Source organism: Gobius niger (assembly GCF_951799975.1).
Source record: "Gobius niger genome assembly, contig: SCAFFOLD_92, whole genome shotgun sequence".
Classification (NCBI taxonomy): domain Eukaryota; kingdom Metazoa; phylum Chordata; class Actinopteri; order Gobiiformes; family Gobiidae; genus Gobius; species Gobius niger.
The window spans coordinates 328-26,234 of record NW_027639075.1 but is presented as its reverse complement, the minus strand read 5'-3'; the positions used below and the strand labels follow the sequence as shown (position 1 = coordinate 26,234).

Genomic DNA, 25,907 nt, shown 5'->3' with positions numbered 1-25,907 from the left:
ATAAGGCGAGAGCAGAGGCACCGAGTCGAGGGTCTGAGTCCGTGAGTAAGAAAAACACGTGGGTGACTTTTTAAAAAAAGGAAGTGACATCATCGTTGCGTCGCCGCGGTTACATCATCCGCGACGACGTGCCGGACGGGAAGTGGCCGAGGTGCTGCTTCTGCCGGCGGCCGCGCTTCGACTTGTTACAGCGCCTGGAACAGGAGGGCAAAACATGTACAACAGGGGAAGGACGAGAGTTAGGACTGAGCATGTTTGTGGAGGCGCCACAGACCGATACTGGGGACATCGGCCGATATTAACCTCTTAAATCCCAACTACACCCAGAGCATTTTCGACAGGTCAGCTTTACCCAAATCCTGTAGGCCAGTGCAACACCTCATTTGAAAGCTAAGATCTACAAAACTCATCTAAATGGATCTTTTTCCTCACGTCATCAGATCTTTTTCTATCTTTTTTGGGGCATTCAACTCATTTTGTAACTTTTTAGTCATTTTTTTATTTTCATTTTTTTATTTTCATTTTTTTGGTCACATTTTTGTTACATTTTTTTGTCTTTTTTTTCATTTTTTTTTCATTTTTTTTTTTCATTTTTTGTCATTTTTCGCCATTTTTAGTCATTTTTTTGGTCATTTTTTGTCACATTTTTTGTCATTTTTTTGCCATTTTTTTTTTTCATTTTTTGTCGTTTTTTGTCACATTTTTGTCACATTTTTGTCATTTTTTTGTCGTTTTTTTGTCGTTTTTTTGTCGTTTGTCCTTTTTTTGTCCTTTTTTGCCATTTTTTTTTTCATTTTTTGTCGTTTTTTTGTCACATTTTTGTCATTAATTTGTCGTTTTTTTGTCATTTTTTGTCACATTTTTGTCATTTTTTTGTCGTTTTTTTGTCGTTTTTTTGTCTTTTTTTGTCGTTTTTTGTCATTTTTTGTCGTTTTTTTGTCATTTTTTGTCACATTTTTGTCATTTTTTTGTCGTTTTTTTGTCATTTTATGCCATTTTTTTGGTCATTTTTTGTCACATTTTTGTCATTAATTTGTCGTTTTTTTGTCATTTTTTGTCACATTTTTGTCATTTTTTGGTCGTTTTTTTTGTCATTTTTTTGTCACATTTTCATTTCATTTTCATTTTCTCACCTTTTTTCCAGAAGCTTTTGGACTGGGGTAAAGCTGGAGAAAATGTGCATTTTCTTCAACATTCTTACTTTTTCCACAGCAGATTGGTTTGTAATTAGTAAATTTACTCGTGTACATTTCCTTAAGTAAAGTAGGCGACACATTTAAGAGCCGTTATATTAGAATTGTGCTGATGCCATTTATTTATTTATTTTCATTCAATATAATGTTTTATTTTTATGTCTCTGTCCATCATAGACAGAAAAGTCCATGTCCTAAAGCTCCCAATGCCTGAGCTTTATTCATTTATGTGTTTTTATTTAACAATAGTATTGAGATGTTTCTTAAATGGTCTCTTTTCGTCTTTACTTCAGCTCCTGTAGATTTTCTCGTGTGTTTGTAGTAACTTAGCGAGAAGCTACAGCGTTTTCATTGTTCTGCTGCAGCTCATTTTCCCTCAATATAAACATGCTGTATGTCTTTCATTTGGATTTTCTGAGGACTTTTTAGTCGCTGGGTTAGTTTTTCAGATGAATAAACCTCTGGGCTTAAAACGGCGTCAGAATGGCCAAAACTGTTAGCCGTGAGTTAGCATCGTTAGCCTGTATGTTGTAAACACTGCAGACGTTTAGCTCTGGGTAAATCCAGCTCAGACTCTGGTTTAGAGAGCGCAGTCTGGAATAAAGTCAGCTCTATGTGGATTATTGTGTTTACACTAAACTATTCTACAGTTTGTTTGTACCCAAATTAATGGTATCGGTATCGGTGCATCCCTACAAATAATCATGTATCGTATAAAACATAACAGTATTTTCCAATAGTCGTAGATTTACCTTTAAGGCTGAAATTACGACCAAAACGATCTTTGATTTGAACAGTTTCAGATGGAAAACGTTCCCTTTAAATGTCTCACGTTCCTACATTAGATCAGTATTTCAAACACTTACATTATGTTTAGTTACTTTACAGTTTAATCAAACGCTTTAGTGAACTTGTTCCAGACTCAAACGTCGTTCACGGGTTTAGTCGCTGAAAGTTGTGTTTTCAAACTCTGAGAGACAAACCCTGTATCGGTTCATCAATATCGGATAGTATCGCTGATATATCGTATTGTTCCCAGTATCGGCTCTGCCCCTAAACTACAGTTACAGCTTTACAGTGGGGGTTAAGCTGCAGTGCGCCCCCTGCTGGATAAAGCAGATCTAGACCCTCAGCTTTTAGGAGAGCTGATGTTGATCGACCTGAGGACCAGCAGAGGGCGCTCCGGGTCTGCAACTGTTTATTACTGACTTTACACAGGACGTCCCAGCTCTTGTGGTTACGGCCTTAAAGGGATGTTTCAGGATGTTTGACATAGGGCCTCATGTCCTCGTTATCCAGAGTGTTGCTGATTTATGGAGATATTTATATTTTTTGTAATTCATGCAGTTCGTATATTTGAAGAGTTTTGTGGTGCTAGGCTAGTGCATTTCTATGGTATCAGCTAGCGTACATTAAAAACAGTGTGACCCGCTCCACAGAGCACCTGAGGCAAATCACTGATAACACCAGACTAACCATATAAACGTCTGTGTCCATAGAGTCATTTAACCTCTTAACTCCCGCCTGAACCGAGAGGAGCTTTTTCCTCACGTCAGATTTTTTTTTTCATCATTTTTTTGTTGGGTATTCAACTCATTTTTGTAACTTTTTTGTCAAATTTTTAAATCAAATTTTTGTCACATTGTCATTTTTTTGTCATTTTTTGTCACATTTTTGTCACATTTTTGTCTTTTTTTGTCACATTTTTGTCATTTTTTTGTCATTTTTTTGTCAATTTTTAGTAATTTTTTTGTCATTTTTTTTGTCACATTTTTGTCATTTTTTTGTCACATTTTTGTCATTTTTTTCTCACATTTTTGTCATTTTTTTCTCACATTTTTGTCATTTTTTTCTCACATTTTTGTCACATTTTTTGTCATTTTTTTGTAACATTTTTGTCATTTTTTGTCACATTTTTGTCAATTTTTTGTCATTTTTTTGTCACATTTTTGTCATTTTTTTGTCATTTTTTCGTCATTTTTTGTCATTTTTTTGTCACATTTTTTGTCTTTTTTTTGTCACATTTTTGTCATTTTTTTGTCATTTTTTTGTCACATTTTTGTCATTTTTTTGTCATTTTTTTGTCATTTTTTTGTCATTTTTTTGTCATTTTTTTGTCATTTTTTTGTCACATTTTTTGTCATTTTTTTGTCATTTTTTTGTCACATTTTTGTCACATTTTTGTCACATTTTTCTCACTTTTTTGTCACATTTCCATCATTGTTTTCATCTCAGTTTTGTCGCTATTTTCACAGCTTTTTTCCAGAAGCTTTTGGATTGGGGTAAAGCCAAACTGGAGAAAATGTGCTCGGTTCAGGCGGGAGTTAAGGGGTTAAAGACCTTATATTTGAGCAGCTTCAGCTTCGTGGTTGTATAAGCTACGCGGCGGTGGAGTGATCTGCGAGAAAATAGTCCCTCAATCGTTCATGTGATGCAGGTCAGTTATATTCACAGACGTTTATATGGTTAGTCTGGTGTTATAAGTGACTCAGGTGCTCTGTGGAGCGGGTCACACTGTTTCTAATGCAGGCTAGCTGATACCATAGACATGCACTAGCCTAGCACTAGCCTAGCATCACGAAACTCTTCAAACATAAGAACTGAATAGATTACAAAAAGAAATCAGCAACTCTGGATAACGAGGAAATGAGGCCCTGTGTCAAACATCCAGCCCTGACAGGAATGAGCGTCGCACCTGGTGAAGCACATGACCACGGCCACGATGACGGCGATCTGCACGGCGCCGATGATGGCGGCGATCAGGACGTAGTGCAGCTTCTGACCACTGGGGACGACGTAGAGGATGTTAAAGTCCAGCAGCTGATCGCACTGAGGCCCGCCGTACGCCGCCTCGCACCTGAGGACAAACGAGGACAAACGAGGTCAACAACGAGGACAGAGGGGGTTTAATCTGATCGCACTGAGGCCGCCGTACGCCGCCTCGCACCTGAGGACAAACGAGGACAAACGAGGTCAACAACGAGGACAGAGAGGGTTTAATCTGATCGCACTGAGGCCGCCGTACGCCGCCTCGCACCTGAGGACAAACGAGGACAAACGAGGTCAACAACGAGGTCAGAGAGGGTTTAATCTGATCACACTGAGGCCGCCGTACGCCGCCTCGCACCTGAGGACAAACGAGGACAAACGAGGTCAACAACGAGGACAGAGAGGGTTTAATCTGATCGCACTGAGGCCGCCGTACGCCGCCTCACACCTGAGGACAAACGAGGACAAACGAGGACAAACGAGGAGGTCAGACACGGGACAGAGAGGGTTTAATCCGATCACACTGAGGCCGCCGTACGCCGCCTCGCACCTGAGGACAAACGAGGACAAACGAGGACAAACGAGGACAGAGAGGGTTTAATCCGATCACACTGAGGCCCGCCGTACGCCGCCTCGCACCTGAGGACAAACGAGGTCAAACACGGGACAGAGAGGGTTTAATCTGATCGCACTGAGGCCGCCGTACGCCGCCTCACACCTGAGGACAAACGAGGACAAACGAGGTCAAACACGAGGTCAGAAAGGGTTTAATCTGATCGCACTGAGGCCCGCCGTACGCCGCCTCACACCTGAGGACAAACGAGGACAAACGAGGTCAAACACGAGGTCAGAAAGGGTTTAATCTGATCGCACTGAGGCCCGCCGTACGCCGCCTCGCACCTGAGGACAAACGAGGACAAACGAGGTCAAACACGAGGACAGAGAGGGTTTAATCTGATCGCACTGAGGCCGCCGTACGCCGCCTCGCACCTGAGGACAAACGAGGACAAACGAGGTCAAACACGAGGACAGAGAGGGTTTAATCTGATCGCACTGAGGCCGCCGTACGCCGCCTCACACCTGAGGACAAACGAGGACAAACGAGGTCAACAACGAGGTCAGAGAGGGTTTAATCTGATCACACTGAGGCCCGCCGTACGCCGCCTCACACCTGAGGACAAACGAGGACAAACGAGGTCAACAACGAGGTCAGAGAGGGTTTAATCTGATCGCACTGAGGCCCGCCGTACGCCGCCTCGCACCTGAGGACAAACGAGGACAAACGAGGTCAACAACGAGGACAGAGAGGGTTTAATCTGATCGCACTGAGGCCCGCCGTACGCCGCCTCACACCTGAGGACAAACGAGGTTAACAACGAGGTCAAACACGAGGTCAGAAAGGGTTTAATCTGATCACACTGAGGCCGCCGTACGCCGCCTCGCACCTGAGGACAAACGAGGTCAAACACGAGGACAGAGAGGGTTTAATCTGATCGCACTGAGGCCGCCGTACGCCGCCTCACACCTGAGGACAAACGAGGACAACAACGAGGTCAACAACGAGGTCAGAGAGGGTTTAATCTGATCACACTGAGGCCGCCGTACGCCGCCTCGCACCTGAGGACAAACGAGGACAACAACGAGGTCAACAACGAGGTCAGAGAGGGTTTAATCTGATCACACTGAGGCCGCCGTACGCCGCCTCGCACCTGAGGACAAACGAGGACAAACGAGGTCAAACGAGGACAAACGAGGTCAACAACGAGGTCAGAGAGGGTTTAATCTGATCGCACTGAGGCCCGCCGTACGCCGCCTCACACCTGAGGACAAACGAGGTCAACAACGAGGTCAACAAGGAGGTCAGAGAGGGTTTAATCTGATCACACTGAGGCCGCCGTACGCCGCCTCGCACCTGAGGACAAACGAGGACAAACGAGGTCAGACACGAGGTCAGAGAGGGTTTAATCTGATCGCACTGAGGCCGCCGTACGCCGCCTCACACCTGAGGACAAACGAGGTTAACAACGAGGTCAAACACGAGGTCAGAAAGGGTTTAATCTGATCACACTGAGGCCGCCGTACGCCGCCTCACACCTGAGGACAAACGAGGACAACAACGAGGTCAGAGAGGGTTTAATCTGATCGCACTGAGGCCCGCCGTACGCCGCCTCGCACCTGAGGACAACAACGAGGTTAACAACGAGGTCAACAACGAGGTCAGAGAGGGTTTAATCTGATCGCACTGAGGCCCGCCGTACGCCGCCTCGCACCTGAGGACAAACGAGGTTAACAACGAGGTCAACAACGAGGTCAGAGAGGGTTTAATCTGATCACACTGAGGCCCGCCGTACGCCGCCTCGCACCTGAGGACAAACGAGGACAAACGAGGTCAAACGAGGTCAGAGAGGGTTTAATCTGATCACACTGAGGCCGCCGTACGCCGCCTCACACCTGAGGACAAACGAGGACAACAAGGAGGTCAAACACGAGGTCAGAGAGGGTTTAATCTGATCGCACTGAGGCCCGCCGTACGCCGCCTCACACCTGAGGACAAACGAGGTTAACAACGAGGTCAACAACGAGGTCAGAGAGGGTTTAATCTGATCACACTGAGGCCGCCGTACGCCGCCTCGCACCTGAGGACAAACGAGGTCAAACACGAGGACAGAGAGGGTTTAATCTGATCGCACTGAGGCCCGCCGTACGCCGCCTCACACCTGAGGACAACAACGAGGTCAACAACGAGGTCAGAGAGGGTTTAATCTGATCACACTGAGGCCGCCGTACGCCGCCTCACACCTGAGGACAACAACGAGGTCAACAACGAGGTCAGAGAGGGTTTAATCTGATCGCACTGAGGCCCGCCGTACGCCGCCTCACACCTGAGGACAACAACGAGGTCAACAACGAGGTCAGAGAGGGTTTAATCTGATCGCACTGAGGCCCGCCGTACGCCGCCTCACACCTGAGGACAAACGAGGTTAACAACGAGGTCAAACACGAGGTCAGAAAGGGTTTAATCTGATCACACTGAGGCCCGCCGTACGCCGCCTCGCACCTGAGGACAAACGAGGACAAACGAGGTCAAACGAGGTCAGAGAGGGTTTAATCTGATCACACTGAGGCCGCCGTACGCCGCCTCACACCTGAGGACAAACGAGGACAACAAGGAGGTCAAACACGAGGTCAGAGAGGGTTTAATCTGATCGCACTGAGGCCCGCCGTACGCCGCCTCACACCTGAGGACAACAACGAGGTCAACAACGAGGTCAGAGAGGGTTTAATCTGATCACACTGAGGCCGCCGTACGCCGCCTCACACCTGAGGACAACAACGAGGTCAACAACGAGGTCAGAGAGGGTTTAATCTGATCACACTGAGGCCGCCGTACGCCGCCTCACACCTGAGGACAACAACGAGGTCAACAACGAGGTCAGAGAGGGTTTAATCTGATCACACTGAGGCCGCCGTACGCCGCCTCACACCTGAGGACAAACGAGGTTAACAACGAGGTCAAACACGAGGTCAGAAAGGGTTTAATCTGATCACACTGAGGCCGCCGTACGCCGCCTCGCACCTGAGGACAAACGAGGTCAAACACGAGGACAGAGAGGGTTTAATCTGATCGCACTGAGGCCGCCGTACGCCGCCTCACACCTGAGGACAACAACGAGGTCAACAACGAGGTCAGAGAGGGTTTAATCTGATCGCACTGAGGCCGCCGTACGCCGCCTCACACCTGAGGACAACAACGAGGTCAACAACGAGGTCAGAGAGGGTTTAATCTGATCGCACTGAGGCCGCCGTACGCCGCCTCACACCTGAGGACAAACGAGGACAAACGAGGTCAAACGAGGTCAACAACGAGGTCAGAGAGGGTTTAATCTGATCGCACTGAGGCCGCCGTACGCCGCCTCACACCTGAGGACAACAACGAGGTCAACAACGAGGTCAGAGAGGGTTTAATCTGATCACACTGAGGCCGCCGTACGCCGCCTCACACCTGAGGACAAACGAGGACAAACGAGGTCAACAACGAGGTCAGAGAGGGTTTAATCTGATCACACTGAGGCCGCCGTACGCCGCCTCGCACCTGAGGACAAACGAGGACAAACGAGGTCAACAACGAGGTCAGAGAGGGTTTAATCTGATCACACTGAGGCCGCCGTACGCCGCCTCGCACCTGAGGACAAACGAGGACAAACAAGGTCAAACGAGGTCAGAGAGGGTTTAATCTGATCGCACTGAGGCCCGCCGTACGCCGCCTCACACCTGAGGACAAACGAGGTCAACAACGAGGACAGAGAGGGTTTAATCTGATCGCACTGAGGCCCGCCGTACGCCGCCTCGCACCTGAGGACAAACGAGGACAAACGAGGACAACAACGAGGTCAGCAAGGAGGTCAGAGAGGGTTTACTCCAGTTCTTAGTCCCAGGTTTAGTCCTGGTTTAGTCCAGGTTTAGTCCTGGTTTAGCCCTGGTTTAGTCCAGGTTTAGTCCTGGTTTAGTCCTGGTTTAGTCCTGGTTTAGTCCTGGTTTAGTCCTGGTTTAGTCCAGGTTTAGTCCTGGTTTAGTCCTGGTTTAGTCCTGGTTTAGCCCTGGTTTAGGCCTGGTTTAGGCCTGGTTTAGTCCTGGTTTAGTCCTGGTTTAGTCCTGGTTTAGTCCTGGTTTAGCCCTGGTTTAGTCCAGGTTTAGTCCTGGTTTAGTCCTGGTTTAGTCCTGGTTTAGTCCTGGTTTAGCCCTGGTTTAGTCCTGGTTTAGTCCTGGTTTAGTCCAGGTTTAGTCCTGGTTTAGTCCTGGTTTAGCCCTGGTTTAGTCCTGGTTTAGTCCTGGTTTAGCCCTGGTTTAGTCCTGGTTTAGCCCTGGTTTAGTCCTGGTTTAGTCCTGGTTTAGCCCTGGTTTAGTCCTGGTTTAGTCCTGGTTTAGCCCTGGTTTAGTCCTGGTTTAGTCCTGGTTTAGTCCTGGTTTAGTCCTGGTTTAGTCCTGGTTTAGTCCTGGTTTAGTCCTGGTTTAGCCCTGGTTTAGTCCTGGTTTAGTCCTGGTTTAGCCCTGGTTTAGTCCTGGTTTAGCCCTGGTTTAGTCCTGGTTTAGTCCTGGTTTAGCCCTGGTTTAGTCCTGGTTTAGTCCTGGTTTAGCCCTGGTTTAGTCCTGGTTTAGCCCTGGTTTAGTCCTGGTTTAGTCCTGGTTTAGCCCTGGTTTAGTCCTGGTTTAGTCCTGGTTTAGCCCTGGTTTAGTCCTGGTTTAGTCCTGGTTTAGTCCTGGTTTAGTCCTGGTTTAGTCCTGGTTTAGCCCTGGTTTAGTCCTGGTTTAGGCCTGGTTTAGTCCTGGTTTAGTCCTGGTTTAGTCCTGGTTTAGTCCTGGTTTAGCCCTGGTTTAGTCCAGGTTTAGTCCTGGTTTAGTCCTGGTTTAGTCCTGGTTTAGCCCTGGTTTAGTCCTGGTTTAGTCCTGGTTTAGTCCTGGTTTAGTCCAGGTTTAGTCCTGGTTTAGCCCTGGTTTAGTCCAGGTTTAGTCCTGGTTTAGTCCAGGTTTAGTCCTGGTTTAGTCCTGGTTTAGTCCAGGTTTAGTCCAGGTTTAGTCCTGGTTTAGTCCTGGTTTAGGCCTGGTTTAGTCCTGGTTTAGTCCTGGTTTAGTCCTGGTTTAGTCCTGGTTTAGTCCTGGTTTAGTCCTGGTTTAGCCCTGGTTTAGTCCAGGTTTAGTCCTGGTTTAGTCCTGGTTTAGTCCTGGTTTAGTCCTGGTTTAGTCCTGGTTTAGCCCTGGTTTAGTCCTGGTTTAGCCCTGGTTTAGTCCAGGTTTAGTCCTGGTTTAGTCCTGGTTTAGTCCTGGTTTAGTCCTGGTTTAGCCCTGGTTTAGTCCTGGTTTAGTCCTGGTTTAGTCCAGGTTTAGTCCTGGTTTAGTCCTGGTTTAGTCCTGGTTTAGCCCTGGTTTAGTCCTGGTTTAGGCCTGGTTTAGTCCTGGTTTAGTCCTGGTTTAGTCCTGGTTTAGTCCTGGTTTAGCCCTGGTTTAGTCCAGGTTTAGTCCTGGTTTAGTCCAGGTTTAGTCCTGGTTTAGCCCTGGTTTAGCCCTGGTTTAGCCCTGGTTTAGCCCTGGTTTAGTCCTGGTTTAGTCCTGGTTTAGCCCTGGTTTAGTCCTGGTTTAGCCCTGGTTTAGCCCTGGTTTAGCCCTGGTTTAGCCCTGGTTTAGTCCTGGTTTAGCCCTGGTTTAGCCCTGGTTTAGCCCTGGTTTAGCCCTGGTTTAGTCCTGGTTTAGCCCTGGTTTAGCCCTGGTTTAGCCCTGGTTTAGTCCAGGTTTAGTCCCGGTTTAGGCCTGGTTTAGCCCAGGTTTAGCCCTGGTTTAGGCCTGGTTTAGCCCAGGTTTAGCCCTGGTTTAGTCCTGGTTTAGACCTGGTTTAGCCCTGGTTTAGTCCAGGTTTAGTCCAGGTTTAGTCCTGGTTTAGTCCAGGTTTAGTCCTGGTTTAGTCCTGGTTTAGCCCTGGTTTAGCCCTGGTTTAGTCCTGGTTTAGTCCTGGTTTAGCCCTGGTTTAGTCCTGGTTTAGCCCTGGTTTAGCCCTGGTTTAGCCCTGGTTTAGTCCAGGTTTAGTCCCGGTTTAGGCCTGGTTTAGCCCAGGTTTAGCCCTGGTTTAGGCCTGGTTTAGCCCAGGTTTAGCCCTGGTTTGGTCCTGGTTTAGACCTGGTTTAGCCCTGGTTTAGTCCTGGTTTAGCCCTGGTTTAGTCCTGGTTTAGACCTGGTTTAGTCCAGGTTTAGTCCAGGTTTACTCCAGTTCTTAGTCCCAGGTTTAGACCTTGTTTAGTCCAGGTTTAGTCCAGGTTTAGTCCAGGTTTAGTACCTGCAGGTGGGGAGGTTGTGCCTCATCTCACACTGGCCGTGCTCACAGAACTGGGCGTAGTCCTCAGGACAGGGGGCGGAGCTCTCCACAAGCCCCTCCCCTTCGCCAGGTTTGGAAACAGCTGCAAAAACAAAGACAGTTTTCATTAGTCTTTTGCTCTTCAGTCCTGGATCCGTCCTGGTCCAGTCCTGGTCCTGGTCCTGATCCTGGTCTGAGGTTTGAATAAAGCAGCTGGAGTTTTACCGTAAACGTCCGGTTTGTTCTTGGATCCGTCGTCTTTACGGTTTTTATCTGGAAACAAAAGCGTGACTTTAGTGTTGATGCAGTGATGCCGAGTGTCCACCAGAGGGCGGTGGTACCAGGAGGGTCAGGGGTCAGGGGTCAGGGCGTGGGCGGTACCTGAGCAGCGCCCCACGTGGCGGATGTCGATCTTGGTCTGTTTGAGGCAGGACGCCTCCCGGACGTGACAGGGCGTCGGGTACGTGTCGCCGTCGCTGCCGCACACGGGGTTCTCGTTGTGTCCGTTACACACGATGTTACACATGCAGCTGCAACACGGAACACGGAACACGGCTTTAACATACGCACAACACGGCTTTAACACAGAACACGGCTTTAGCATACACGGAACACGGCTTTAGTCCACATGAAGACCTTCAATATTTAACCTTTTTAACTTTGTTGTCCCAATAGGCTATAGGGGAAACACATGGAACAGGCTAACGGCTATAGGGAAACACATGGAACAGGCTAACGGCTATAGGGAAATACATGGAACAGGCTAACGGCTATAGGGAAATACATGGAACAGGCTAACGGCTATAGGGAAATACATGGAACAGGCTAACGGCTATAGGGAAATACATGGAACAGGCTAACGGCTATAGGGAAATACATGGAACAGGCTAACGGCTATAGGGAAATACATGGAACAGGCTAACGGCTATAGGGAAATACATGGAACAGGCTAACGGCTATAGGGAAATACATGGAACAGGCTAACGGCTATAGGGGAAACACATGGAACAGGCTAACGGCTATAGGGGAAACACATGGAACAGGCTAACGGCTATAGGGAAATACATGGAACAGGCTAACGGCTATAGGGGAAACACATGGAACAGGCTAACGGCTATAGGGAAACACATGGAACAGGCTAACGGCTATAGGGGAACACATAGAACAGGCTAACGGCTATAGGGAAACACATGGAACAGGCTAACGGCTATAGGGAAACACATGGAACAGGCTAACGGCTATAGGGAAACACATGGAACAGGCTAACGGCTATAGGGGAAACACATGAAACAGGCTAACGGCTATAGGGAAACACATGGAACAGGCTAACGTCTATAGGGAAACACATGGAACAGGCTAACGGCTATAGGGAAACACATGGAACAGGCTAACGGCTATAGGGAAACACATGGAACAGGCTAACGGCTATAGGGAAACACATGGAACAGGCTAACGGCTGTAGGGAAACACATGGAACAGGCTAACGGCTATAGGGAAACACATGGAACAGGCTAACGACTATAGGGAAACACATGGAACAGGCTAACGGCTATAGGGAAATACATGTAACAGGCTAACGGCTATAGGGAAATACATGGAACAGGCTAACGGCTATAGGGAAACACATGGAACAGGCTAACGGCTATAGGGAAACACATGGAACAGGCTAACGGCTATAGGGGAAACACATGGAACAGGCTAACGGCTATAGGGAAACACATGGAACAGGCTAACGGCTATAGGGAAACACATGGAACAGGCTAACGGCTATAGGGGAAACACATGGAACAGGCTAACGGCTATAGGGAAACACATGGAACAGGCTAACGGCTATTGGGAAACACATGGAACATGCTAACGGCTATAGGGAAATACATGGAACAGGCTAACAGCTATAGGGGAAACACATGGAACATGCTAACAGCTATAGGGAAACACATGGAACAGGCTAACGGCTATAGGGAAACACATGGAACAGGCTAACGGCTATAGGGAAAATACATGGAACAGGCTAACGGCTATAGGGAAACACATGGAACAGGCTAACGGCTATAGGGGAAACACATGGAACAGGCTAACGGCTATAGGGAAACACATGGAACAGGCTAACGGCTATAGGGGAAACACATGGAACAGGCTAACGGCTATAGGGAAACACATGGAACAGGCTAACGGCTATAGGGGAAACACATGGAACAGGCTAACGGCTATAGGGAAACACATGGAACAGGCTAACGGCTATAGGGGAAACACATGGAACAGGCTAACGGCTATAGGGAAACACATGGAACAGGCTAACGGCTATAGGGGAAACACATGGAACAGGCTAACGGCTATAGGGAAACACATGGAACAGGCTAACGGCTATAGGGGAAACACATGGAACAGGCTAACGGCTATAGGGAAACACATGGAACAGGCTAACGGCTATAGGGGAAACACATGGAACAGGCTAACGGCTATAGGGAAACACATGGAACAGGCTAACGGCTATAGGGGAAACACATGGAACAGGCTAACGGCTATAGGGAAACACATGGAACAGGCTAACGGCTATAGGGGAAACACATGGAACAGGCTAACGGCTATAGGGAAACACATGGAACAGGCTAACGGCTATAGGGGAAACACATGGAACAGGCTAACGGCTATAGGGAAACACATGGAACAGGCTAACGGCTATAGGGAAACACATGGAACAGGCTAACGGCTATAGGGAAACACATGGAACAGGCTAACGGCTATAGGGGAAACACATGGAACAGGCTAACGGCTATAGGGGAAACACATGGAACAGGCTAACGGCTATAGGGGAAACACATGGAACAGGCTAACGGCTATAGGGGAAACACATGGAACAGGCTAACGGCTATAGGGAAACACATGGAACAGGCTAACGGCTATAGGGAAACACATGGAACAGGCTAACGGCTATAGGGGAAACACATGGAACAGGCTAACGGCTATAGGGAAACACATGGAACAGGCTAACGGCTATAGGGAAACACATGGAACAGGCTAACGGCTATAGGGAAACACATGGAACAGGCTAACGGCTATAGGGGAAACACATGGAACAGGCTAACGGCTATAGGGAAACACATGGAACAGGCTAACGGCTATAGGGAAACACATGGAACAGGCTAACGGCTATAGGGAAACACATGGAACAGGCTAACGGCTATAGGGAAACACATGGAACAGGCTAACGGCTATAGGGGAAACACATGGAACAGGCTAACGGCTATAGGGAAACACATGGAACAGGCTAACGGCTATAGGGAAACACATGGAACAGGCTAACGGCTATAGATACAGATGGCATCTCTAGAATCGCCCATATATGGTCATTTTTGAAAACAGTTAAGGGGGAAAACAATTTTGAAAAAAGGTACATTTTCTTTAATTACTAGCTGAGACCCGGCCTTCGGCCGGGCCTCGCTAGTCTCCACATTTGATATTCTGAGATTGTGAGTGATTACAAAGAAATGTCCAACCCGTCACACAGTTCAGCTGTAGACCAGTGGTTCCCAACCCAGTCCAAAAACTATGGCCACTACAAATGAGTAAAAGAATGAAGGCAAAAAACAATTTCAAACAAACTGCAATTGGAGTGTTTGATGCACCCGTACTCCTTTCTTACAAACTACGACACAATATTTTCGCTAAACTCGGGGAACAGGATTGAAGAGACAGCGGAATAATTATGGATAAATATTAGGGGTTCAGCTGTAACGGTTTGGTTCACGGTGCAGGACCCGTGGTTTGGTGCATCACGGTAGTTTACAATCAAACAAATAATGAGTTGGTTTTGAACTGAAATAGCCTAATGATCGTTGTTAGACAGTATTTATAACCTTACAATAAAATGGGCAATGCTTTCAAAGCTGCTTTAGAATAAAATGTACCTCTGGGCAAAATAGAAAACAAATGGTCCAGCAGCAACGTAAAAAAAACAGGAAAAAAAACTACGCAGTGCAGGCCATGCGCTCGTTAACAGGTAGTTTCATTTTCGCTTTTACTCACACGGAGGATAAATCAGTCGGAGCAGCGCGTGTGATTACAGGCTCGTGTTTGAGCAGGTTTTGGGCACGCACACACACATACACACTCGCGCACACACATACACACACGCACACACATACACACTCGCGCACACACACATCGCCCTGTTTGGATGCGCGCACACGCACGGCAGTCAGATCTCGTGCACTCGCGTTTTTGTGACAGCGGGTTGTCCTCGGACAGCAGCACCACCAACCACACACACACTCAGTACTGTCGCCAGGCTTCCTGGTGTTCCCAAACGGTCTCCCATCCCAGTCCTAACCAGGCCCTTCCCTGCTTAGCTTCAAAGTCGGTATGGGAAATAAACATGGCGGCGGCCATTGAGATAGCGTTTTCTATAATAGATTCAAAAACTACTTTAACAAATGCTGAAATATGAAAATAGTTTTCTACTAAATAAAGATACAAAGACATGGGGAGGAGCAAAGTGGGAGTCAACAGCCCACAAATACATGAATAACGGAGAATGCTAACTTGATGCTACATGTTAGCATCGGGCTAATGCTAACGGTTAGCTAGCGCTTGCTACAACTGCCGTTTTTTCACTTCTACTGAACAATCTGTTGCAACAAAATATCCATATTTACATATTTCCGCCTGACTTTACTTATGTGTGATAAATAACTTGATATTCCTCCAGAAAATGGCTAAAAAGAGTGAAAAAATGTGTTTCTCTAAAGATTCTATTTTCCCCCTCGGTGAAGCCACGCCCCCTTCTATGACGAGATGCCGTCTGTATCAATAGGGAAACACATGGAACATGCTAACGGCTATAGGGAAACACATGGAACAGGCTAACGGCTATAGGGAAACACATGGAACAGGCTAACGGCTATAGGGAAACACATGGAACAGGCTAACAGCTATTGGGAAACACATGGAACAGGCTAACGGCTATAGGGAAACACATGGAACAGGCTAACGGCTATTGGGAAACACATGGAACAGGCTAACGGCTATAGGGAAACACATGGAACAGGCTAACGGCTATTGGGAAACACATGGAACAGGCTAACGGCTATAGGGAAACACATGGAACAGGCTAACGGCTATTGGGAAACACATGGAACAGGCTAACGGCTATTGGGAAACACATGGAACAGGCTAACAGCTATTGGGAAACACATGGAACAGGCTAACGGCTATTGGGAAACACATGGAACAGGCTAACAGCTATTGGGAAACACATGGAACAGGCTAACGGCTATTGGGAAACACATGGAACAGGCTAACGGCTATTGGGAAACACATGGAACAGGCTAACGGCTATAGGGAAACACATGGAACAGGCTAATGGCTATAGGGAAACACATGGAACAGGCTAATGGCTATAGGGAAACACATGGAACAGGCTAACGGCTATAGGGAAACACATGGAACAGGCTAACGGCTATAGGGAAACACATGGAACAGGCTAATGGCTATAGGGAAACACAAATCTGCCCCTGGTCCTAAACCATCACACTGAACCAGAGTAGGAACCAGAGTAGGAACCAGAGTAGGAACCAGAGTAGGAACCAGAGCGAGACTCACATCAGGTCCTCCGAGTCCTCGTCGCACTCCGCCCCGAACTTACAGCTCCCACACTTGGAGACTTTCTTCCCGCGGCCTGAGCCTTCGTCGTCTGCGGGAAAAGACAAACGGTTTAGGCTCGAGCGAGTGTCGAACGTGAGGAAAATACAGGAATGAAAGTGGATTCACCTCCGTCTCCAGATCCTGAGCTCCCGTCTGAGAAACAAGGCAAGGCAAGGCAAGTTTATTTGTAGAGCACAATTCATACACAAGGCAATTCAAAGTGCTTCACAGTTGCATAAATATAAGAAAACAAATACAATCAATAAAACATCAACATAGAATTAATCAATTACAGTAAGAGGCAAGAGTGTAGATAAAATACTTTCAGTTATATGCATTTTTAAGTCTTGTTTTGATTCGCTCTGTCTTGAGCACTATTTTTAAGTCTTGTTTTGACTCGCTCTGTCTTGAGCACTATTTCGCTCTGTCTTGAGCACTATTTTTAAGTCTTGTTTTGACTTGCTCTGTCTTGAGCACTATTTCGCTCTGTCTTGAGCACTATTTTTAAGTCTTGTTTTGACTCGCTCTGTCTTGAGCACTATTTCGCTCTGTCTTGAGCACTATTTTTAAGTCGTGTTTGGACTCGCTCTGTCTTGAGCACTATTTCGCTCTGTCTTGAGCTCTATTTTTAATTCTTGTTGTGACTCGCTCTGTCTTGAGCACCATTTTTAAGTCTTGTTTTGACTCGCTCTGTCTTGAGCACTATTTCGCTCTGTCTTGAGCACTATTTCGCTCTGTCTTGAGCACTATTTCGCTCTGTCTTGAGCACTATTTTTCTTGCTCGTTCAAAAGTAAGTTACCTAACCTCTGTTTTTGTCGCTCCTTCTCCTCTGGACATCAATATAAAATTAATCAATTACAGTAAAAGACGAGAGTGCAGATAAAATACTTTCAGTTATATACACGGGCAAACAGAACTGTTTTCAGCCTGGATTTGAACATTGTCAGAGTTGAGGCCTGTCTCACATCCTCGTGAAGACTGTTCCAGATTTTAGCTGCATGAAACTGAAACGCAGTCTCACCGTGTTTATTATTGACTCTGGGAACCACCAGGAGGCCCCTCCCTGAGGTTCTCAGGGCCCGAGATGGTTCATACGGCTCTAACATGTCAGAGATGTACTTTGGAGCTAAACCATGAAATGACTTGTACACAAGCAGAGCTGTTTTAAAGTCTATTCTCTGAGTGACAGGAAGCCAGTGCAGAGACTGGAGCACTGGACTAATATGGTCGTATTTCCTGGTTCTTGTCAGGACTCGAGCAGCAGCGTTCTGGATGTACTGTAGCTGTCTGATAGCTCGTTTAGAGAGGCCAGTGAGTAGGCCGTTACAGTAGTCTAATCTGCTGGAGACAAATGCATGGATAAGTCTCTCTAAGTCTGGTTTTGACACTATTCCTCTGATCTTAGCAATGTTTTTCAGATGGTAAAAAGCTGCTGATGTTATTGCTTTGATGTGGCTGTTTAAGTTCAGGTCTGAGTCCATGATTACTCCTAGATTTCTAACCTGATTTTTGGTTTTAGAGAGAGAGACTCAAGGTGACTGACAACACTTTGTCTTTGTGCCTGTGGGCCAAAAACAATGATCTCAGTTTTGTCTGAGTTTAGTTGGAGAAAGTTGTTTTGCATCCACAAACTGATCTGTTGGATGCAGTGACAGAGTGTATCTACAGGCCCATGTTCACCAGCCGTCAGTGACACGTAGATTTGAGTGTCATCTGCATAGTTGTGGTACGACACGTTGTTGCTGTTTATTAGCTGACCCAATGGAAGCATGTACATGTTGAATAAGAGAGGTCCCAAGATTGACCCCTGGGGGACTCCACAGGTCATGGCAATTTTGTCTGAGACACAGTTGCCAATTTCAACAAAGTACGTCCTGTCCTCGAGATAGGACTTAAACCAGTTTAGAGCATTACCAGAGATTCCCACCCAGTTTTCTAACCTGTGAAGTAAGATCCCGTGGTCCACTGTGTCAAAGGCAGCGCTCAGGTCCAGCAGAACTAAAACTGAGACCTTACCTGCGTTGGTGTTCATACGGATATCATTTGTCACCTTGATCAGAGCTGTCTCAGTGCTGTGGTGGGGCCTAAAGCCTGACTGGAAAGTATCAAACACATTGTTAGACAGGAGAAAGTAAGTGAGCTGCTGATATACTACTTTCTCTAGGACTTTTCCTAAGAATGGCAGGTTTGATATGGGCCGGTAGTTGTTCATTACCTTGGCATCAAGGCTGCTCTTCTTTAGAAGAGGCTTGATGACTGCAGTTTTCAAGGCCTTTGGAAATGCTCCAGTCTCGAGTGAGATGTTAACTAACTGAGCAAGTTGTGGTAACAAGCTGGTCAGCACAGACTTCAGAAATTTAGTGGGTAATTCATCAAGGCAGCATGTACATGAACTCAGACCAGAGATAACCTCTTCGATTGTTTTGTCAGTAACAGGTGTGAAATGTGTCAGCTCAAGGTGTTTATCTGGTGGCAGAGTTTCTATTTGTGTTGTGGAGATTATGGCATTTTTAATGCTTTGGACTTTGTCATAGAAAAATATTGCAAACTCATTACACTTAGATGTAGAGATTAGTTCTAGGGGCAGTGAAACTGGAGGGTTAGTTAATCTGTTTACTGTGGAAAACAGAACGCGAGAATTGTTTCTGCAGTTTGAGATGATTTTAGAGAAGTACTTCTCCCTTGCTCCACGCAAAATATGGTTGAACACACAAAGTACTTCTTTGTAAACCTCAAAATGAACCTGGAGCTTTGACTTGCGCCATTTCCGTTCGGCTTTTCGGCACTCCCTTTTCTGTGCCCTGACCGAATCTTCACTTCTCCAAACACACAAAAAACATTACTATTTCAGTGTTCATTGAAAATACAAACATTAAAGGGATGTTTCAGGATTTTTGACACAGGGCCTCATTTCCTCGTTATCCAAAGTGTTGCTGTTTTATGGAGATATATATATTTTTTTGTAATATATGCAGTTCTTATATTTGAAGAGTTTCGTGGTGCTAGGCTAGTGCTAGGCTAGTGCATGTCTATGGTATCAGCTAGCCTGCATTAAAAACAGTGTGACCCGCTCCACAGAGCACCTGAGTCACTTATAACACCAGACTAACCATATAAACGTCTGTGAATATAACTGACCTGCATCACATGAACGATGGCATTTTGAGGGACTATTTTCTCGCAGATCACTCCGCCGCCGCGTAGCTTATACAACCACGAAGCTGAAGCTGCTCAAATATAAGGTATTTTAACCCCTTAACTCCCGCCTGAACCGAGCACATTTTCTGCAGTTTGGCTTTACCCCAATCCAAAAGCTTCTGGAAAAAAGCTGTGAAAATAGCGACAAAACTGAGACGAAAACAATGATGGAAATGTGACAAAAAAGTGATGAAAAATTTATGAAAAAGTGGCAAAAATGTCACAAAAATGTCACAAGTAATTGACAAAAAATGACAAAAGTTTGATTAAAACAATGACAAAAAAATGACAAAAAAATAGACAAAAAAATTACAAAAAATAGACAAAAAATTGCAAAAAAAATGACAGAAAATTACCAAAAAAAATTACAAAAATGTCACAAAAAATGTGACAAAAAATGACAAAAAATTTGACAAAAAATGGCAACAAAAAGAATGGCAAAAAAAATGGCAAAAAATGACAAAAATTTGATTAAAAAAAAGGACGAAAATGTGATAAAAATTTGACCAAAAAATTACAAAAAAATGACCATAAAATGACAAAACGTACAAAAATGAGTTAAATACCCAACAAAAAAATGATGGAAAAACAATATCTGATGACGTGAGGAAAAACTTCCTCCTGGTTCAGGCGGGAGTTAAGAGGTTAAATGATTCTATGGACACAGACATGTAATATGGTTAGTCTGGTGTTATCAGTGATTTTCCTCAGGTGCTCTGTGGAGCGGGTCACACTGTTTTTAATGCAGGCTAGCTGATACCATAGAAATGCACTAGCCTTGCACTAGCCTAGCGCCACGAAACTCTTCAAATATAAGAACTGCATGAACTACAAAAAAAAATATCTCCAGAAATCAGCAACACTCTGGATACATAACATCTGTAATTAACCGAAGACTGACCGCTGTAGCAGGCGCCCGGCGACACCACACTTAGGGGGCGCTGTTTCTTGCAGGCGGCTCGTCTCAGGAAGCACTCGTTCTGGTACGTGTCTCCGTTGGATCCGCACACCGGGACGTACTTCTTATGGCACTGAGGACGCACACGCACAGAGGCCGGTTACCACGGCGACGCCCCCCCCCCCCCCCCCCCCCCCCGCAGAAACACACCCCGGTACAGACGTAGTTACTCACGTGGAACTGGCAGACACACTTGATCTCCGCTCCGTTCTCACGACACGTTCCTCCGAAGCGACAGGTCCCGGCGTCGCACACGCGGAGGTCGCTCTTCTTCTGGGACAGGTCTGAGAACAACAGCATCACACTTTTATTTATAACATGCTAACGGCTATAGGGAAACACATGGAACAGGCTAACGGCTATAGGAAACACATGGAACATGCTAACGGCTATAGGGAAACACATGGAACAGGCTAACGGCTATAGGGAAACACATGGAACAGGCTAACGGCTATAGGGAAACACATGGAACAGGCTAACGGCTATAGGGAAACACATGGAACAGGCTAACGGCTATAGGGAAACACATGGAACAGGCTAACGGCTATAGGGAAACACATGGAACAGGCTAACGGCTATAGGGGAACACATGGAACAGGCTAACGGCTATAGGGAAATACATGGAACAGGCTAACGGCTATGGGGAACACATGGAACAGGCTAACGGCTATAGGGAAATACATGGAACAGGCTAACGGCTATAGGGGAACACATGGAACAGGCTAACGGCTATAGGGAAATACATGGAACAGGCTAACGGCTATAGGGAAATACATTGAACAGGCTAACGGCTATAGGGAAATACATGGAACAGGCTAATGGCTATAGGGGAAACACATGGAACAGGCTAACGGCTAAAGGGAAACACATGGAACAGGCTAACGGCTATAGGGAAACACATGGAACAGGCTAACGGCTATAGGGAAACACATGGAACAGGCTAACGGCTATAGGGAAACACATGGAACAGGCTAACGGCTATAGGGAAACACATGGAACAGGCTAACGGCTATGGGGAAACACATGGAACAGGCTAACGGCTATAGGGAAACACACGGAACAGGCTAACGGCTATAGGGGAAATACATGGAACAGGCTAACGGCTATAGGGAAACACATGGAACAGGCTAACGGCTATAGGGGAAATACATGGAACAGGCTAAAGGCTATAGGGAAACACATGGAACAGGCTAACGGCTATAGGGAAACACATGGAACAGGCTAACGGCTATAGGGAAACACATGGAACAGGCTAACGGCTATAGGGAAATACATGGAACAGGCTAACGGCTATAGGGAAATACATGGAACAGGCTAACGGCTATAGGGAAACACATGGAACAGGCTAACGGCTATAGGGAAATACATGGAACAGGCTAACGGCTATAGGGAAACACATGGAACAGGCTAACGGCTATAGGGAAATACATGGAACAGGCTAACGGCTATGGGGAAACACATGGAACAGGCTAACGGCTATAGGGAAATACATGGAACAGGCTAACGGCTATGGGGAAATACATGGAACAGGCTAACGGCTATGGGGAAACACATGGAACAGGCTAACGGCTATAGGGAAACACATGGAACAGGCTAACGGCTATAGGGAAATACATGGAACAGGCTAACGGCTATAGGGAAACACATGGAACAGGCTAACGGCTATAGGGAAATACATGGAACAGGCTAACGGCTATAGGGGAAACACATGGAACAGGCTAACGGCTATAGGGGAAACACATGGAACATGCTAACGGCTATAGGGAAACACATGGAACAGGCTAACGGCTATAGGGAAACACATGGAACAGGCTAACGGCTATAGGGGAAACACATGGAACAGGCTAACGGCTATAGGGAAACACATGGAACAGGCTAACGGCTATAGGGAAACACATGGAACAGGCTAACGGCTATAGGGCACATACATTGAACACATGGAACCAGCTTTTAGATTTGGGTAAAGCCAAACTGGGGAAAGTGTGCTTGGTTCAGGCAGGGGTTAAGAGGTGAATGCATATATCGTGATACGTATCGCATCGTCCCAGCTAGGGATGCACTGATCCGATACTGGCGTAGGATATCGAAGCCGATACTGGAAACATATGAATATGGGCTGTACATCATTGTAAAGGGGAGAACGCGGGGAATAGCATGTTTGTATTTGAACACAGACGTCTCTACATCTGAGTAAATCCTGTTTAAACATGAACTTTGACCCCACACGCTGAATGAGACTCAGTGGTTCCCGTCGCTCACACGTCTCCGCTCGGAGCCTTTGTGAAGGTCGAGGTTTTAACAGCCGCCTCCGGTCTCCATGGAAACACCCCCCCCCCGAGAGTCAGCGCCACAAAACAACAACAACAGCAGAGCCCGGAGCTCGTCCACACACAGACCGGGACGGCATCTGCAGACCCCGAACACACTCAGAACCACAAGGATTTGGATCTGCTGATGTTTGTCTTTCAAGCGAGTTCTCCTGAAGAGTAGCCTGGCATCCAGACTAATCTCCGATGTTTATTCATTCATAAACAGGAGACTAGTCTGGCGACCCTGTCGTAGAAAAGCTACTGCTGGAGGCGGGACTAATGTGGGACCGAAGCGCAGCAGCCAATGAGAACAGAGCGGATGTGACGACAGAAACAGCAACAAGAAAGTTGTATCATTGGGACATTAACAATGGCGCTCCTGCCACACGGAGTTCAGGAAATGACTTCTGTCGTTTATGTCAGAAACACTTAAGAATACAAGCAAACTGGAGCATTACGTGAAGCTTGTGTTGAAAAACTACAAAACAAAGGAGCAACAACGTGACGTTCAGGAGCTGCTCTGATTGGTCGGTCGGCTCCATAACTCTGCGTCACTTCCTTTGAAAGCGCGAGTGTTGCCAGACCCTCTTCTGTAAAGAGTCTGGTTGGCGAGACTAACCTGAAGAGCCGACTGAACATGTCCTGAATATCTCACACAGCGCCCCCTGCTGTCACAGCTCAACACAAGCATGTTCTACACTTCAGCTTCACATACACGAAGAATGACGAGACGTGTTGAAAAACATGGGCCCGACCTCAGAAAAACCACATCAGTCGAGATAATATCAATATATTGCAGATCGATATCGCAGATCGATATCGCAGATCCACAGTTTTTAATATTATGCTGCCCTGATTTATTTGTTTTTACCTATTTTTGTAAAACTTTAACAATTTCACAGAACTCAGTTGTTTTGTGTTTATTATAGACGAGACATGAGTCAATAACACAGTGACTGGTCCCGGTCCTGAGGCCTGAGGTCCGGTCCTGAGACCCGGTCCTGAGACCCGGTCCCGAGGCCTGGTCCTGATGCCTGGGGCCCGGTCCTGGGGCCTGGTCCTGAGGCCTGGTCCCGGTCTGGCTTCAGTCCCGGCTTTAGTCCTGGCTCTGCTCTGTAATTATCCTTAAATAGAGGCGCGGGGCAGAGGAGCGGTCACATCTGGAGCACAGACTCCAGCTCAGCCTCGCACAGGGTTAGTCCTGGTTATGTAGATCAGGACAGGACTCTCTCAAACTTCAAACCCTTTTATTCCATTTGAATCCAAAAATATGACACTTTTAACTTTGGTATATTTGGTATTTTCAGAGGAACGAGGGAAATATCGACGTGAAGTGACGGGAAACACTGGTTATGTTTGGATCAGATTCTGTAAAACTGAAAATCACCTTATTTTGCATAAGACATGACGAACACATGACTTTGAGATCACAGTATTTGTATTTGTGCAGAAAAACAGTCGAGTGATGTCATTATTTAAGACATTTCGATTTAATGCCAGTTTAGACACATTTTAATGCTTTTAAAGGCTTTAATTTGGACACGATTTGTTTAATAACAAGTTTACAGGCTCGTTATTACAGTCCTAACAGTCCTCACACAGTAGACCTGGTTTAGCCCTGGTTTAGTCCTGGTTTAGTCCTGGTTTAGTCCTGGTTTAGTCCTGGTTTAGTCCTGGTTTAGTCCTGGTTTTGCCCTGGTTTGGCCCCAGTTTTGCCCTGGTTTAGCCCTGGTTTAGCCCTGGTTTAGCCCTGATTTGGCCCGTGTTTAGTCCTGGTTTGGCCCTGGTTTAGACCTGATTTGGCCCGTGTTTAGCCCGTGTTTAGCCCTGGTTTTTCCCTAGTTTAGCCCGTGTTTTGCCCTGGTTTAGACCTGGTTTAGCCCTGGTTTTGCCCTGGTTTGGCCCGTGTTTACTCCTGGTTTAGCCCTGGTTTAGCCCGTGTTTTGCCCTGGTTTAGACCTGGTTTAGCCCGTGTTTATCCCGTGTTTAGCCCGTGTTTAGCCCGTGTTTAGCCCGTGTTTACCCCGGCCGCGGCTCCCCGGCTCTTACCTGTGCACTCCGAGGCCTTCCCGGGCCCACAGTCCTGCCCACTGCGGGGGAACGAGCTCCAGGACGCGGGCAGGAGCAGCAGCATCAGCCCCAGGGAGAACCACGACCCTGGGCACAAAGCAGCGGCCATGATGGAGGAGGCGGAGGAGCTGCGGATGAATGGAGCCGCGGAACGGGCACGGATCCGCGGAGGAACCACCGGGAGATCACGCGTTAAAGCCCGGCTCCAGAGCGGGGGGGGTCCGTCCGTGCTGGGACTGGGCCGGGGAGAGGCGCTCCAAACTCGGTCAGGGAAACAAAGCCTGTGCGCTGCTGCTGCTGGGCCTGGGGCTGCTTCCTTCAGGCCGACCCCCACTCTCTGACTCCCCGTGCGTCCGTGTGCGCTCAGCCGGACGCAGCGGCCTCCATCCCCCTCCAAACCCCCCTGTTTCCCCCCAAAACACTCCCACAAACCCGCGGCGGTGCGTTCCGGGACGAGGCGGAGGTCAGAGCCGACAGAGAGCGCGGTGCGCGGGGCAGAGCTGCGGAGAGGAGCCGCTGGGACGGTGCGGGACGGAGAGGGGCCACTTTTGTGTTCGTCTCCAGCGGAGGGGCTGCGGGGCTGCGGGGCGGAGCGGCTGCACATCCAGGGCCGCGGCAGGAGGAACAGCGCCCTCTGCTGTCCGGAAGAGAGAACACTGGCCCTGGTTTGACTGATTTATATGACTGTTTAACCCCTTAACTCCCGCCTGAACCGAGCGCATTTTCTCCAGTTTGGCTTTACCCCAATCCAAAAGCTTCTGGGAAAAAGGTGTGAAAAAGTGACAGAACTGAGATGAAAACAATGATTTAAATATGACCAAAAAGTGAGAAAACGTTGACAAAAATGTGACAAAAAAATGACCAAAATGTAGCAAAAAAAATGTAGCAAAAATGACAGAAAATGTGACAAAAATGTGATAAAAAA

The 25,907-nt window shown here is 47.0% G+C and overlaps 1 protein-coding gene across 1 annotated transcript; it reads right to left on the bottom strand.

Annotated features, from left to right (window-relative positions):
- Nucleotides 1–25,622, bottom strand: LOC306982918 (tomoregulin-1-like). The gene is made up of 10 exons (XM_079583363.1): nucleotides 24,962–25,622; nucleotides 20,778–20,887; nucleotides 20,547–20,676; nucleotides 16,573–16,599; nucleotides 16,405–16,495; nucleotides 11,185–11,333; nucleotides 11,029–11,076; nucleotides 10,786–10,906; nucleotides 3,889–4,050; nucleotides 1–194 (listed from the first exon to the last, which is right to left on the bottom strand). The coding sequence occupies exons 1-10, from the start codon at nucleotides 25,584–25,586 to the stop codon at nucleotides 110–112; spliced, it is 1,548 nt and encodes a 515-aa protein (XP_079439489.1). The 5' UTR covers nucleotides 25,587–25,622; the 3' UTR covers nucleotides 1–109.
- Nucleotides 25,623–25,907: the final 285 nt, after the last annotated feature.